Source organism: Thalassophryne amazonica, chromosome 6 (genome assembly GCF_902500255.1).
Source record: "Thalassophryne amazonica chromosome 6, fThaAma1.1, whole genome shotgun sequence".
Taxonomy (NCBI): domain Eukaryota; kingdom Metazoa; phylum Chordata; class Actinopteri; order Batrachoidiformes; family Batrachoididae; genus Thalassophryne; species Thalassophryne amazonica.
Window position 1 is genome coordinate 102,630,694 of NC_047108.1, and position 14,552 is coordinate 102,645,245.

At 40.1% G+C, this 14,552-nt stretch overlaps 1 protein-coding gene across 1 annotated transcript; it reads left to right on the plus strand.

Annotated features, from left to right (window-relative positions):
- Positions 1-330: 330 nt before the first annotated feature.
- On the plus strand, positions 331-7,789 carry dnajc5aa (DnaJ (Hsp40) homolog, subfamily C, member 5aa). Its single transcript, XM_034173012.1, has 5 exons — positions 331-487; positions 1,314-1,444; positions 4,232-4,445; positions 4,537-4,708; positions 5,659-7,789. The coding sequence occupies exons 2-5, from the start codon at positions 1,335-1,337 to the stop codon at positions 5,760-5,762; spliced, it is 600 nt and encodes a 199-aa protein (XP_034028903.1). The 5' UTR covers positions 331-487; positions 1,314-1,334; the 3' UTR covers positions 5,763-7,789.
- The last annotated feature ends 6,763 nt before the right edge of the window (positions 7,790-14,552 follow it).

The following is a 14,552-nucleotide window of genomic DNA, read 5'->3' on the forward strand; positions in this document are numbered from 1 at the left end:
CTATATATTGTTCATTTCAATGACATTTTGTGGAGCCCCTCCAACTCTCTTCAACTCCCCCAACAAAAATTTTCTGGCGCCGCCACTGCTGCTCGGCGCTCCCAGCGTGCAAACTGCCCTTAAACTGATTTTGAATGTCTTTTTAATCGGAGAAATAGTCCAGTTTTTATGTTACAACACACTACAACGTCATCTCGCTGCCTGTCGCTTCGGCGCTTTTGGGCGCGCGCACGTCGGGTCGCCGTGGGGTGCTGCGGGGGGCGGAGCCTGAGTCCTGCTGCGGGGGGCGGAGCCTGAGTCCTGCTGCGGGGGGCGGAGCCTGAGTTCTGCTGCGGGGGGCGGAGCCTGCGTCCTGCTGCAGCTGTCCATGGTTGTGTCGTGGGGATCCACACGGAATCCGGATACGACCGACATGCAGCCATAGTCACGCTTCACTCTCCACAATCTGGGATCGTTTGCTTTGCAGCGCATCACATTCGACTGAAAGGTGAGCCTTTTCCTCCGATTTTACCTTTTTTTTTTTTTTTTTTACCCCTCCTTCGAGGATCTGCTCGTTCGAACGGTGCTGCTGTTGACGATCCATCCCCGGGTTGCATCAAGACCAGACCAGGCCAGGAAGCGAAGCAACATGGATGCTGTGCGCTATGGCCGTGCTGGGGAAGATGCTTATGTTTCCAAATCATGATTTCACACCTTTGAACGCCTCACGCTGATCGTGCACGACAGCTCCAGATTCACATCCGAGAGAATGATGTCACCTAAATGACGGGTGCACAGTGGTTTTGGTGAAAATGATTAAATATGCCATACAGGGCTTTGAACAGGCTGCAGGAGCTGTTCTGTTCTTTTGTTTCAGAATGAAACATTTGGCCTTTGTGTCCTGAATGTTGGATCGTTTCAGTAAATCCCGCTGTCTTGCAGCATCAGTACTGATGCCAAGAAATCGCACAGAAAACCTGCAGGATTAAAGCTGGAAAAAGCTCATTCAGTTGTGGGATTGCATAAAAAAATCCATAAATACTAGATGGATGCAGAGACTGTATATGTTTTCCCTTCATGGCTCTTTGTCATATGACGGTGTTGTACATATATATCATGTTGAGCTGTTGATCTGTAATCAAGGCAGCACTGCACCAGCTTGTTGCCTGCACTTGGGAGGATCCTGTCACAGGCCTCAGTTTAGTTATTATTGTTATTATTTTTAGAGTAGATGCACATGGTACAAAATCCTGAACAAAGTGGTTGTGATCCCATAGGTTTGTGAATGACAGGCAGCCCTAGCAGCGCTTTTTCTTGTCTGTTTCTGTGGCCAGCCTGTCGACGTGTGAAGCAAAATGTCTGAGCACCAGAGACAGCGCTCTCTGTCCACCGCCGGTGAGTCTCTCTACCATGTGTTGGGAGTTGACAAGGTGGCCACCAATGATGACATTAAGAGATCTTACAGGTGAGACATTCCATTCACTTTATTTATACAACATTGAGCCCTAACTACAGCTTAATTTAGCCTCTTATCAGTCCTTGCCTGAACTGGTTCCTCAGTTTACCCATTCAGTTCACTAGTTCTTCCACTGGCTCATTTACTCACTGGCTCACTCACTCATCGGCTCTTTCCTTGAATGAAAGGAGACAGAGGCATGCTGCACAAAATACTGTTCTGAAATCCATATTTTGTGGCTAATATTTCAGTCATCCCACTTATTGTCTCTCTCACTCACTGGCTCTCTCCTTTTATGAAAGGAGACATAGGCATGCTGCACAAAATACTATACTGAAATTCATATTTTATTTCTAATATTTCAGACATCCCACTCACTGGCTCTCTCTCCTTTTATGAAAGGAGACAGAGGCATGCTGCACAAAATACTGTTCTGAAATCCATATTTTGTGGCTAATATTTCAGGCATCCCACTTATTGTCTCTCTCACTCACTGGCTCTCTCCTTTTATGAATGGAGACATAGGCATGCTGCACAAAATACTGTTCTGAAATCCATATTTTATTTCTAATATTTCAGACATCCCACTCACTGGCTCTCTCTCCTTTTATGAAAGGAGACAAAGGCATGCTGCACAAAATACTGTTCTGAAATCCATATTTTGTCGCTAATATTTCAGGCATCCCACTTATTGTCTCTCTCACTCACTGGCTCTCTCCTTTTATGAAAGGAGACATAGGCATGTTGCACAAAATACTATGCTGAAATTCATATTTTATTTCTAATATTTCAGACATCCCACTCACTGGCTCTCTCCTTTTATGAAAGGAGACATAGGCATGCTGCACAAAATACTGTTCTGAAATCCATATTTTGTCGCTAATATTTCAGGCATCCCACTTATTGTCTCTCTCACTCACTGGCTCTCTCCTTTTATGAAAGGAGACATAGACATGCTGCACAAAATACTATACTGAAATTCATATTTTATTTCTAATATTTCAGACATCCCACTCACTGGCTCTCTCTCCTTTTATGAAAGGAGACAGAGGCATGCTGCACAAAATACTGTTCTGAAATCCATATTTTGTGGCTAATATTTCAGGCATCCCACTTATTGTCTCTCTCACGCACTGGCTCTCTCCTTTTATGAATGGAGACATAGGCATGCTGCACAAAATACTGTTCTGAAATCCATATTTTGTGGCTAATATTTCAGGCATCCCACTTATTGTCTCTCTCACTTACTGGCTCTCACCTTTTATGAAAGGAGACATAGGCATGCTGCACAAAATACTGTTCTGAAATCCATATTATATTTCTAATATTTCAGACATCCCACTCACTGGCTCTCTCTCCTTTTATGAAAGGAGACATAGGCATGCTGCACAAAATACTGTTCTGAAATCCATATTTTGTCGCTAATATTTCAGGCATCCCACTTATTGTCTCTCTCACTCACTGGCTTTCTCCTTTTATGAAAGGAGACATAGGCATGTTGCACAAAATACTATGCTGAAATTCATATTTTATTTCTAATATTTCAGACATCCCACTCACTGGCTCTCTCCTTTTATGAAAGGAGACATAGGCATGCTGCACAAAATACTGTTCTGAAATCCATATTTTGTCGCTAATATTTCAGGCATCCACTTATTGTCTCTCTCACTCACTGACTCTCTCCTTTTATGAAAGGAGACATAGGCATGTTGCACAAAATACTATGCTGAAATTCATATTTTATTTCTAATATTTCAGACATCCCACTCACTGGCTCTCTCCTTTTATGAAAGGAGATATAGGCATGCTGCACAAAATACTGTTCTGAAATCCATATTTTGTCGCTAATATTTCAGGCATCCCACTTATTGTCTCTCTCACTCACTGGCTCTCTCCTTTTATGAAAGGAGACATAGGCATGTTGCACAAAATACTATGCTGAAATTCATATTTTATTTCTAATATTTCAGACATCCCACTCACTGGCTCTCTCCTTTTATGAAAGGAGATATAGGCATGCTGCACAAAATACTGTTCTGAAATCCATATTTTGTGGCTAATATTTCAGGCATCCTACTTATTGTCTGTCTCACTCACTAGCTCTCTCTCTCACTGGTTCTCTCCTTTTATGAAAGGAGACAGAGGCATGCTGCACAAAATATTGTGCTGAAATTCATATTTTATTTCTAATATTTCAGACATTCCACTCACTGGCTGCCTCACTCACTGGCTCTCTCCTTTTATGAAAGGAGACAGAGGCATGCTGCACATAAAATTATGTTGAAATTCATATTTTACATCAAATTTGTGTTTTGGGCATCCCACTCATTGGCTCCTTCACTCATTGGCTCTCTTCCTGAATGAAAGGAGGCAGAGACATGGTGCAGTAATTATGGACCTGACTCTACCATAAAGGAAAGCAATGATCTGGTCTTCATGTGTGTTGAAATTAAAATTTCATTTTAAAATCATATTTCAGGCATCCCACTCACTGGCTCTTTCACTTGCTGGCTCTCCCTTAAGGAAAGAAGGTGGAGGCATGGTGCACACTATACTTATGAACTTGGCTGTATCACAAAAGAAAGAAATTGTCTTGGATTATTTTGTCTTGTAATTCATATTTCATATCAAATACAGTACCAGTCAAGCGTTTTCTGGGAATGTGTGTCCAAATGTTTGACTGGTAGTGTCCATATTTCAGACATTCCTCTGTGACATTAGCTAGCTCTCATTACAGCGAGGTGTGCATCATCTCTGCTATTTCTACTCTGATTTTGTCACTTACTTTTCACCCAGGAAACTGGCACTGAAGTTCCACCCTGACAAGAATCCTGACAATCCAGAGGCAGCTGATAAATTCAAAGAGATAAACAATGCCCATGCAATTCTGAATGACCCAACAAAACGTAATATTTACGACAAATACGGTTCCCTGGGGTTGTATGTGGCTGAACAGTTTGGAGAAGAGAATGTGAACACGTACTTTGTTCTGTCAAGCTGGTGGGCAAAGGTAAACCTTGAGGAGGGTGCAGGTTCATTATGTTTTGCTTTTGTGATGTCACTTTTCTTCACTTTGTCCCTTTATCTTTGCCTTCCCTCAGGCTCTGTTTGTACTTTGCGGCGTGGCCACTGGCTGCTACTTCTGTTGCTGCCTGTGCTGCTGCTGTAATTGTTGCTGTGGAAGGTGTAAACCACGGCCTCGGGAGGGTCAGGAACAGGACTTTTACGTGTCTCCTGAGGACTTGGAGGCTCAACTACAATCTGATGAGAGAGGTGACCACTTTCTTTTTAAATTGGTTTTCTGTTTGGTGTTTGGGTACAGGTTTAGCACTTGAACTTCTCTTGCCTTTGGTAGCAGAGATCCTGCTCTTGTGGGGTGCAGCTATATTTATGGTCAGTTGAGTATTTTAGAGATGTTGTGATAGACCAGTTGTCTACCTAGGTGGTTGCCATTGAGGATCCAAGGTGGTTCCATGGTGTCGTGGATGCGACAAAGCATGGCACCAGCACTTGCTCTCAAACTTGCCTTGAGTCTAGTTGATTTTTGCTAGCTGAGCCGTCCTCAGTGAGGTTGTGGCCTTGTTTCTAGGCCAGTGCTGGTGCCCTTTCCCACAGGTATATCCATAAGCCAAACAGGCCAGCCACTGAAGAGCCAAGGAGGACACACCATAAGACTCCCACCCGGGACTGCACCAAATGTGAGCACATAGGGCCATGGCTACCCTGGTCCCCTTGTGGCTGGCTAAAGTGGCCTGTCCCTCCTCTTTATTACTTGCCAGCTAGACTATTCCTATGGTGTATTGCCCAGCTCAGGATGGGGACAAAGCCCTGCTTGGGATCCTGCAGTGATTCCCTTTTTCACCTTCTTGGGCTGCTGGAAACTCCATAACTCAGGTTGCATGTCTACCTTGGGCCTGTAGTGGCTGCTCTGTGCAGCCCAGGGGTTCCTGTAGGTGATCCTCTTGGGAGTTTGAACCCTTCATTCATTCTGGGTTTCTGCTGTGGCTCTGTGACTTTGCTAACCAAAAATACCGGCACCTTTGGGGTGCTTGCTTGGTGGAGTTGTTCCTAAAGGTTTCTCTACTCCCTTGGAGGGATTATTGCACTGTGCTGACTTAATCAATCAGTACTAATAGAAACGCCTCCTATGTAACCTGATGGTGCACAAGACAGCAAATACACCCCCATGCAAATAGTTTTTTTTCTTCTCCTTTCTTTTGCAGAGGCTGGTGGTGACCCAATTGTGCTGCAACCTTCAGCAACAGAGACAACGCAGTTAACAGCAGATGGTCACCACTCCTACCACACTGACACCGGCTTCAACTAACCATCCCTTCCTGTTGATTCTGGCCTGCAGTCTTGCCTGCTTCCCTGGTCCACCTAAATGACATGAAAGAGAGGGGCAGTCCATCTTTTGGCTTCAGAAATGGAGCCAAGCAGAGGGGAAGGACTTGTCAGCATGGCCCATGAACAGAACTAATGAAACTAAGGAATCCTTTCCACCATCCCTGATTGACTCACTGCTCATTTCCCCCTAAACAATATATTAAAAAACCCCAAGAAGGTTTCCTTTTTAGGTTTTATTTTGCAATTCTTTGCCTTTAACTGCACAGTTTGCCTACCCAGCTGTCTTTGACCCATATTTTGCATCATGGTGTAGCATGCACTGTTGAGAGAGAGAAAAAAATGCCCCAATTTTCATTGATCTTTTGCAAGATTCATAACGTTTGTGCAATATGTGTAGATACAATTCAGCGGGACGGGGCTAGTTTAGTTTTACACTAAAGGTAAAGGCATGGCTCAGGGAGGTGCTGGATACAGAGAGTTGGTGCCATCATTAAACCTTCAAGAACAGCACTATCAAGCTACGACAATTTTCATACCTGATTTGCATATTAAAAATGGTATTTAAGTTGATCATGGTCAGATTGTCAGCGCTATTTGGCGGTGCACTTCTTTGTCTTTCGTGCAAATCACTGGCTCATTGAGGCACATAACTTTATTTGCATACACTTTGACATGATATTTTTACCTTTATTTATATCTTATGTTTTCTTTCTTACACTTTCACTTCCGTGCATCCTTTTAAGATGTCGCCGACTTTCAAGCTCTTATCCAACATGGAATGGGTTGTTTTAGCAATTAAAGTGAAAATCTGTTAAGATTTCTTGTAAGAATTTCTATCTAACTTAATGAGGATTTAGAAAAGTGGGTCCAAATTAACAATGCAAAACTCTCACAGGCATTTTTAAAATACAGACTTTCATCTTTTCAGTCTGGTATGGCATTTGGACTTTTTGCCACCTTCATTTATTTCAAAGACTTCATTAAGACTGAAGAATATAAATTTTACCTCATTATTTGTTTACTTAAGTTGCACAAAGCCAAGGAACTCGAGGTAATCCAGCCATCTCTGATCAGAGGCTGACATGTTTTTAACTCCGGGTCATCTTTAACAAGTACATGTGTTGTTAAGATGCTTTTACACTGTTTGTTGTAGGTTTGTAAAGAAAAGCTGCCTGCAGGATATTCACATGGGAAGGGAGGAATAATATTTTTGTCATGTTTTTAGTCCTTGTGTTTCAAACTGAAATCTGAAAATGGACATTTTGTCACACATAGTGGTTGTCTGTCATTGTTGAGTTGTGTGAATGCTTGTAGAGTAAAAGATGCTCAAATGCATATCATCTTCTGTGAGCCAGTGCTACAGGCAGCTCTGAATTATCTTTTTATTTTCGCTCCAAAAATTGCAATATATCTGCAAATTGCCATAAATGGTCATGAACACCTTTTCCATCTTTGTCAGTTTCATAAAGGATAATATGTGTTTCAGTGGTTTACAATTGGTGAGCTCCTGTTGGCCACCCTCTGCTATTAATAGTATGGATGTTGACCTCTGTGGCCCTTGTATGATGTTTCCTGTAACCTTTGATGAAAAATAGATGTACCTGTCATAGCTTTTTCATTGACACACTGAAAAATGCTACTATAAATGTTTTAAGTTGAATGCACTGTTTAAAAATATATAAAGGATTAACAATCAGGTCATGATTCCATAAAAAAAAACAATATAGTATATAGTGTATCTATAGTGAAATGGTTATATGATGCATTTTTGGACTTTTATTTATTTCCTACTTTGTCATGGCTTTAATTTAACCTGCTGCGGTGTTGTAATGTAACCATTAAATTAGGCAAAGAACAGTTTAATGGTTGAGGTTGCTTGTACATACACTGAACCATACAAAGTATAAAACTTAACATTTATGTTGTAGCATGGTAACTGTGTGTCTGAAAGAAAATGTGGATCATTGATCTGATTTGCTGTTGGTGAATAAATGTTCCTGAACATTTGGAGTTGTTAAGGGAAGATTTTTCTTTCACATCTCACTGAATTTCATGCGGTCAGCTGACTGGATACTGAAAAAAACTGTACAGTTGAAATGACACGTCAGTGCTGCTAGTGTCTTTTTAGCTTTCTTACAGGGAAAAATAGTCCTGTTTACACATTTCCCCAAAATTAAAAATGTCTTTTATTGCATTACATCTCCGCTCGTTCATCAGTTCATTTTCTGCCACTTATCTGGGTCCGGCTCATAGTGGCAGCAGACCAAAATCCTCATCCCAAGGTTTCTTATCCTCAAGTTCTCAGACTCTTCCTGAGGGATCCCGGGTCATTCCCAAGACAGCTGGGAGTTATAATCCCTCCATCGTGTCCTGGGTCTTCCCTGGGACCTCCTCCCAGTTGGATGTGCCTAGATGACCTCCCTAGCAGACACCTAGGGGCATGCTCACCAGATGACCGAACCACATCGGCTGACTCCTTGTGATGTAAAGATGCAGCGGCTCTATGGCGAGTCCCTCCCAGATACTCAAATTTCTCACCCTGTCCCTGAGTGTAGTCCCAGATTCCTGGTGCATTTCAGGTATTTGTATCCACAACTTTGTTCTGTTGGTCATCACCCAAAGTTTATGAGCATAAATCATCTGGTAAATTGAGACTCTCGATTGCTGGCTCTGCTGTTTCTTCACCATGATGGAGCTGTGCAGCATCCACAAAACATCAGAAGCAATCCTCATCTATCTATCAATCTTAGACTCCATCTTAGCCCAACTCATGAAGAAGATCCAGAGATACGTCAGGTAATCCACTTGAGGCGATAACCCTCCCCTGACCCAGAAAGCACAATCCAACCTTTTCTTGTGACAGAACACCATGGTCTCAGATTTGGAGGTGCTGATCCTCATCCCCATCCCAGTCGCTTCACACTCGCCCTCCAACCTGCACAGTGCACATCAGAGGTTACTGGTGAAGCCAGCAAACCACATCATCTACAAGAAGCAGACATGTAGGTCTGAAATCACCTCCCTGGTGGAGTCCAACACGTACTGGGAACAGGGGGTTTTGGACCCCTGAAGTACGTAATACTGAGAATGTAGACACAGGTCCTACTTTGGTTGTATAGAGACCAAATGATGCATTGCAGCGGTTCCAGCACCCACACTCCCACAGCACCCAACACCCCACAGAGCACCTGGTCATACACCTTTTACATGTCCACAAAACACGTCATATATTTGCTCATTCAGGCATTCATTCATGTTCTAAAGCAGCGTGCGTGCAAATGCACAGATCAAAGTCGTGCAAATGCATGGATCAAAGTCGTGCAAGTGTCAGGGCACCTTTAGTCTTGTCAAGGGTCACTAGGATGGGGGGCGGGGGTGCTGGTGGTGCCTGTCTCAGCAGTCATTGGGTGGAGGTGAGGGTGCACCCTGGACTGGCCTCTGTTTATTTTGTTTTATAAATAGACATGTAAAGCTGCTGTGTGGTGGAATGCCAGCAGATGGAGACAAGAATCAAACTTTTGAATTTTGATTTGCCAAAGCGAGGTCAGTTATCTTAAAGAAAAATTAACAGATGTTGCATAATCCCTTTATATATATTTGAACTTCATACTATACTCGTACAATGTATTTTTATCTATCCCATGAGCGCAGGGGTTCCCATGAGCCGTTATTATAAGGTTTGGCTTTTTTGCAACTGCATGTGTTCAAAAACAATTAAATTTCCTTTCTATTCCATACAGTTTTAAAATGACAAAGCTACATTTGTTCAGACTTTTGTTTTCTGTCTTATGTAAGACTGCATCAAAACAAAGCATTCAGAGTTCACAGTTAAAGGAGGTTTTAATTTTCAATAAACTAGTTGACTTTTAAATGTATAGGTATAAAAGTGACTTTATGCTATTGTTAATGTTCACATTTTTTTCAATCTTTGTTATTATTATTATTGTTATTATTATTATTATTTTACAATTTCCTCATGACACCATGTACATATCAGCTGTGTGGAGTCGAATGCTTGAAAAAAAAATACATTAAGTCTTTCCTGTGGCTGCAGGAAGTTGCCTGAGTTGCAAAAAAAGACACTCACTTGTCATTATTTCTCTCTCTCTTTGTGGAAATACAGTGATGTCACAAGCTTGGCGCACCTATCTTTGGGCATTTTTGCCTGTTCCTCTTTGCAGCACCTCTCAAGGCTCATCAGGTTGGATGGAGCTTCAGTCTTTTTTTTAGAAAATATCATTCCACAGAGACGGCTCTCACTAAAATGGTGAATGATCGTCTGCTTACAATGGATTCAGACACCACTACGGTTCTGTTGCTGTTAGATCTCAGTGCTCCATTTGATACTGTGGATCATCATATTCTACTTGATAGGCTGGAAAATCATTTTGGGATTACTGGGAGTGCCCTTGCATGGTTGACGTCATACTTGACCAGTCGCTGTGTTTTGTACAGTAACGCTACCTCTAACCTTAGTTAGCTAGTTGGCCCCCCTGCTTTTCTCCCTTTATATAGCACCCCTTGGGCACATATTGCAGTGTTTTTGGATTACCTTTCACTGCTATGCAGATGATACTCAGTTATACATGCTGATAACTGCTGGTAATCTCATTCACATAAAATCCTTAGAAGATTGCCTTGCATCAGTGAGACGTTGGATGTCTAGAAACTTCCTACTTTTAAACTCTGATAAGACTGAAATGATGGTTCTTGGTCCAGTGAGACATCGGCATCAATTTGACCAGTTAAGCTCAGCCTAGGCTCGTGTGTCATACATCACACCGACAAAGTGAGGAACCTTGGGGTAATTTTTGATCCTACATTGTCCTTTTACCTCCACATTAGAAATATTAGTAGGACTGCTTTCTTCCACCTGTGAAATATAGCGAAAATTCGTCCCATCCTGTCTATGGCTGATGCTGAGACCCTGATTCATTCGTTTATCTCTTCTAGATTGGACTACTACAATATTCTATTTTCTGGTTTATCGCAGTCCAGCATTAGGGGTCTCCAATTAGTTCAAAATGCTGCAGCCAGACTTTTGCCACGAAGCAGAAAGTTCGATCACATTACACCCATTTTGGCATCCCTTCACTGGCTTCCTGTCCCAGTGAGATCAGATTTTATGGTTCTGCTACTACTTGTAGTCTATAAAATTGTTCATGGACTGGCACCTCCCTACCTAGCTGACCTAATTAAACCTTACGTATTGGCCCGGGCATTGCGTTCTCAGAGTGCAGGACTACTTTGTGTCCCTAGGGTGCACTCACAGAAATATTTATCCCTAACTTTTAAGATTTATGTAATTTTATTAAATGACAAATTCCCATTTACTTTTTTTTAGATAATTTTAATACAAACCTACCAAATAAACCTTACATGGTGCATATTCATTACTGTAATAAATCTTATTTATTTGAAATGCATAATCCTCAGCTTTATGTATTTAGTATTAATAAAATATAATTACTCAAAATCAATAATAATGACAGTATTTATTTAAAATACATAAAGTATATTGTTTGAATTGCATAATAATTATGTTACCTATACAAGATAAATGGCATAGGTAACATAATTATTCCTTTGACAATTCCTTTGACTTCATGCTTGGTTCGTTCTCTGACATGCACTGTCAACTGTGGGACCTTACATGTAGACAGGTGTGTGCCTTTCCAAATCATGTCCAGTCAACTGAATTTACCCCAGGTGGACTCTAGTTAAGCTGTAGAAACATCTCAAGCATGATCAGTGGAAACAGGATGCACCTGAGCTCAATTTTGAGCTTCATGGCAAAAGCTGTGAATGCATATGTACATGTGATTTTAGTTTTTTTTTTTTTTTTTGCTTTGTTTTTAATACATTTGCAAAAAATCTAAAAAAAAAAACAAAAAAAAAAAAAAAAAAACTTTTTTACTTTGTCATTATGGTTTATTGAGTGTGGAATTTTCAGGAAAAAAAAATTTAATTTCATCCATTTTGGAATAAGGCTGTAACATAAGAAAATGTGGGAAAAGTGAAGTCCTGTGTATACTTTTCAGATGCACTGTGCTACATACCCTCCAGGAATTTGTGTTGCCAGGACTTCACCAATAGTTTGTTGTGAAAAATTGTGTGAGTGCTGATCAGAAATAAAGAATCAAATTGTGCTGAAAATGCCCTTGTGTATTTTATTTCTCCTTGCAACAGTCAGAGCAATGAATCAGCTATTGTTCTGAGGGTCATCCCAAAGCTGGAAGATGTTACATCTGGTTTTATCTCCAAGGCTTAGCAAGGTGGACCCATAAAGTCTCATAATGTCCCTCAAATTATCAGAAGCTGCTAATTAAGAAATGCTTGAGAGAAGCACTCCTACCAGGTGGCCTATTAAATGGGTGAAGTGTACAGAAGTCACAAAAACATAGTGTATTTGTAAAATTCCACCACACAGTTGAACAAAGAATTCAAACAACATGCATTCTTTGTTGAATTAATTGTCAATGGTTTTATTTCTTTCTTAACATACAACACTGAAACAATGCCTTCTTATCGTAGTTTATTAGACCTACCATGCTGAATGGTGACTGTACTGATGTTGCAGATGAACCAATTTATGAAAGGTTTTAAGCATGATTTGCAATTTAAGGGGGACTCAGGAGAGAACATTCTTCTGCCAAGGTGCAAGAACTATGTCAACCATAACCAATAATCCACCTGTATCCATCTGACATTAACTCACATTATCTGGGTCTAAACCTTTACAAATTTATAGGCATTCAAATTTTACCTGTGGATAATCTTTCTCTGTTGCGACTGGGAGCCAGGAACCAGGCAAAATTGAATCCCAAAAGCAGGTCAGCTAGGACACAAGAGTGAAGGTGCAAAACCAAGGTGCTTTAATGATACAAGGTAATACTGAAATTCAACATCCCAAAAGGTTGTGAACAAACTGTGGGGGCACAGAGAAATCAAATGAACCAACAAAACTAGAACCACTGCAGAAAATAAAGACACAAAATATACTTACAACCCGCAGATGCAGAAGTAACGAATACACTTGAAATAGCACAACAATTCTTGACCACAACTAGACAATCGACCCGTTCTTGAACAGTAACCAAGGAGAGATTAAAAACTGAACTGACGCACATGAACAGAATACAAAGAGAAAATAATTAAAAAGAGAAAACTCAGAGAATAACATAAATCAGACAAACAGGGGTGAGTAGGAAAAATAATTACCAATAACCAAAAGCAAAGACACAGGGAAATAACAAATGGAAATAAAAGACAACACCCAGAGGCGAATAAATAAGACACAAAGAATAAAACATCAAAGAAATCAATAAACACAATCATATGAAATGTATCAAAACCAGAGTCACAAATGTATTTCTAGATTTAGCAACTAGAGGCCTGTAACATTAAGCACTAATGACAGCTCTGTTTTCTGCATCTATATTTTATTAATATGCTCAATGAGTAGAGAAATCTGTATGTGCTTACAATGCAATCAAATACAATAAATAATATGAAGTGACTTCAGATGCTCAGCTTTTTCATACTTGTTTGTGTAGTTTGTGGAGATGTTCTGTTAGTTTGCATTAGAATACAACACAGTTCTAATTTATTTTATTTACTGTATTTATTTTGCAAATTTAATCAGATCTATGGAGCAACAGGTTGCAAATTATGTGACAAAATGTGATAACAAAATGGATGCACACCCTCCCTCAGACTGAACACACTTTGAGCGTGATGCAACTTTATTATAACACATTAATTGCAGTTTTCCTAATTAGCTTTCATTTACTTCTTGAAAGATAATAATTATTTTCAAACATGAACATGGGTTTTGTCCAAATCAGCACACCATAGCTGATCAGCAAATAATAATTCATCCATAACTTTGATTGGTTTAAGAATCAATTTTGTCAGTGATTAAAATGACATGTTCTGATGATGTCACATAAACCAATGAGCTCAAAATGCCAGTATCACAGTGAATCCCTTACACTGTAAAAAATAAATAAGCAAATAAGAAAGAGAGATTTTTTTTAAAGTGCTATTTTAAAACTACCCTCAAGATTTTTTTTTTTTTTTTTTTTACTATAGACACAATCATGAATAAAACCTGTAAATTCATTTGACACCAGGTGCCATTAGTCAATCTATGATGTGGTTCATACACCGTTTGTTGCCAGAATTTATTTCTACATGCCAGTAGAATGTAAAATGTTTGATTATAATTTCACAATTGTATGGCTTTACATAATGGAATGTTTGTCCCATTTTCCTCAGGCATTCAAAGAGAAAAGCAGGTTCAACAGGTGCTGGCTTTATCCTTAAATAGGGGACACCTGATTCACACCTGTTTGTTCCACAAAATTGACGAACTCACTGACTGAATGCCACACTACTATTATTGTGAACACCCCCTTTTCTACTTTATTTTTTTACTAATAGCCCAATTTCATAGCCTTAAGAGTGTGCATATCATGAATGCTTGGTCTTGTTGGATTTGTGAGAATCTACTGAATCTACTGGTACCTTGTTTCCCATGTAACAATAAGAAATATACTCAAAACCTGGATTAATCTTTTTAGTCACATAGCACTACTATTATTCTGAACACTACTGTACATACGAGAGGGTAGGCTGAAAAGTTCTAAGGCTCACCAAGAAATTGAGAAATGCCATTTCAATAAAACTTGGCATGCATTAAGTTCAACTCTTCTGATGACTAACTGTGTTGTTTTCTTCCAGGTTGTGAGATAGTTTGTGGTTCATA

Excerpts from the sequence above, each read along its gene's own strand:
- dnajc5aa (XM_034173012.1), top strand. The coding sequence starts at position 1,335 with ATGTCTGAGCACCAGAGACAGCGCTCTCTGTCCACCGCCGGTGAGTCT. Across the intron at positions 1,445-4,231 it reads GACATTAAGAGATCTTACAG|GAAACTGGCACTGAAGTTCC; the intron begins GTGAGACATTCC and ends CTTTTCACCCAG. Across the intron at positions 4,446-4,536 it reads TGTCAAGCTGGTGGGCAAAG|GCTCTGTTTGTACTTTGCGG; the intron begins GTAAACCTTGAG and ends GCCTTCCCTCAG.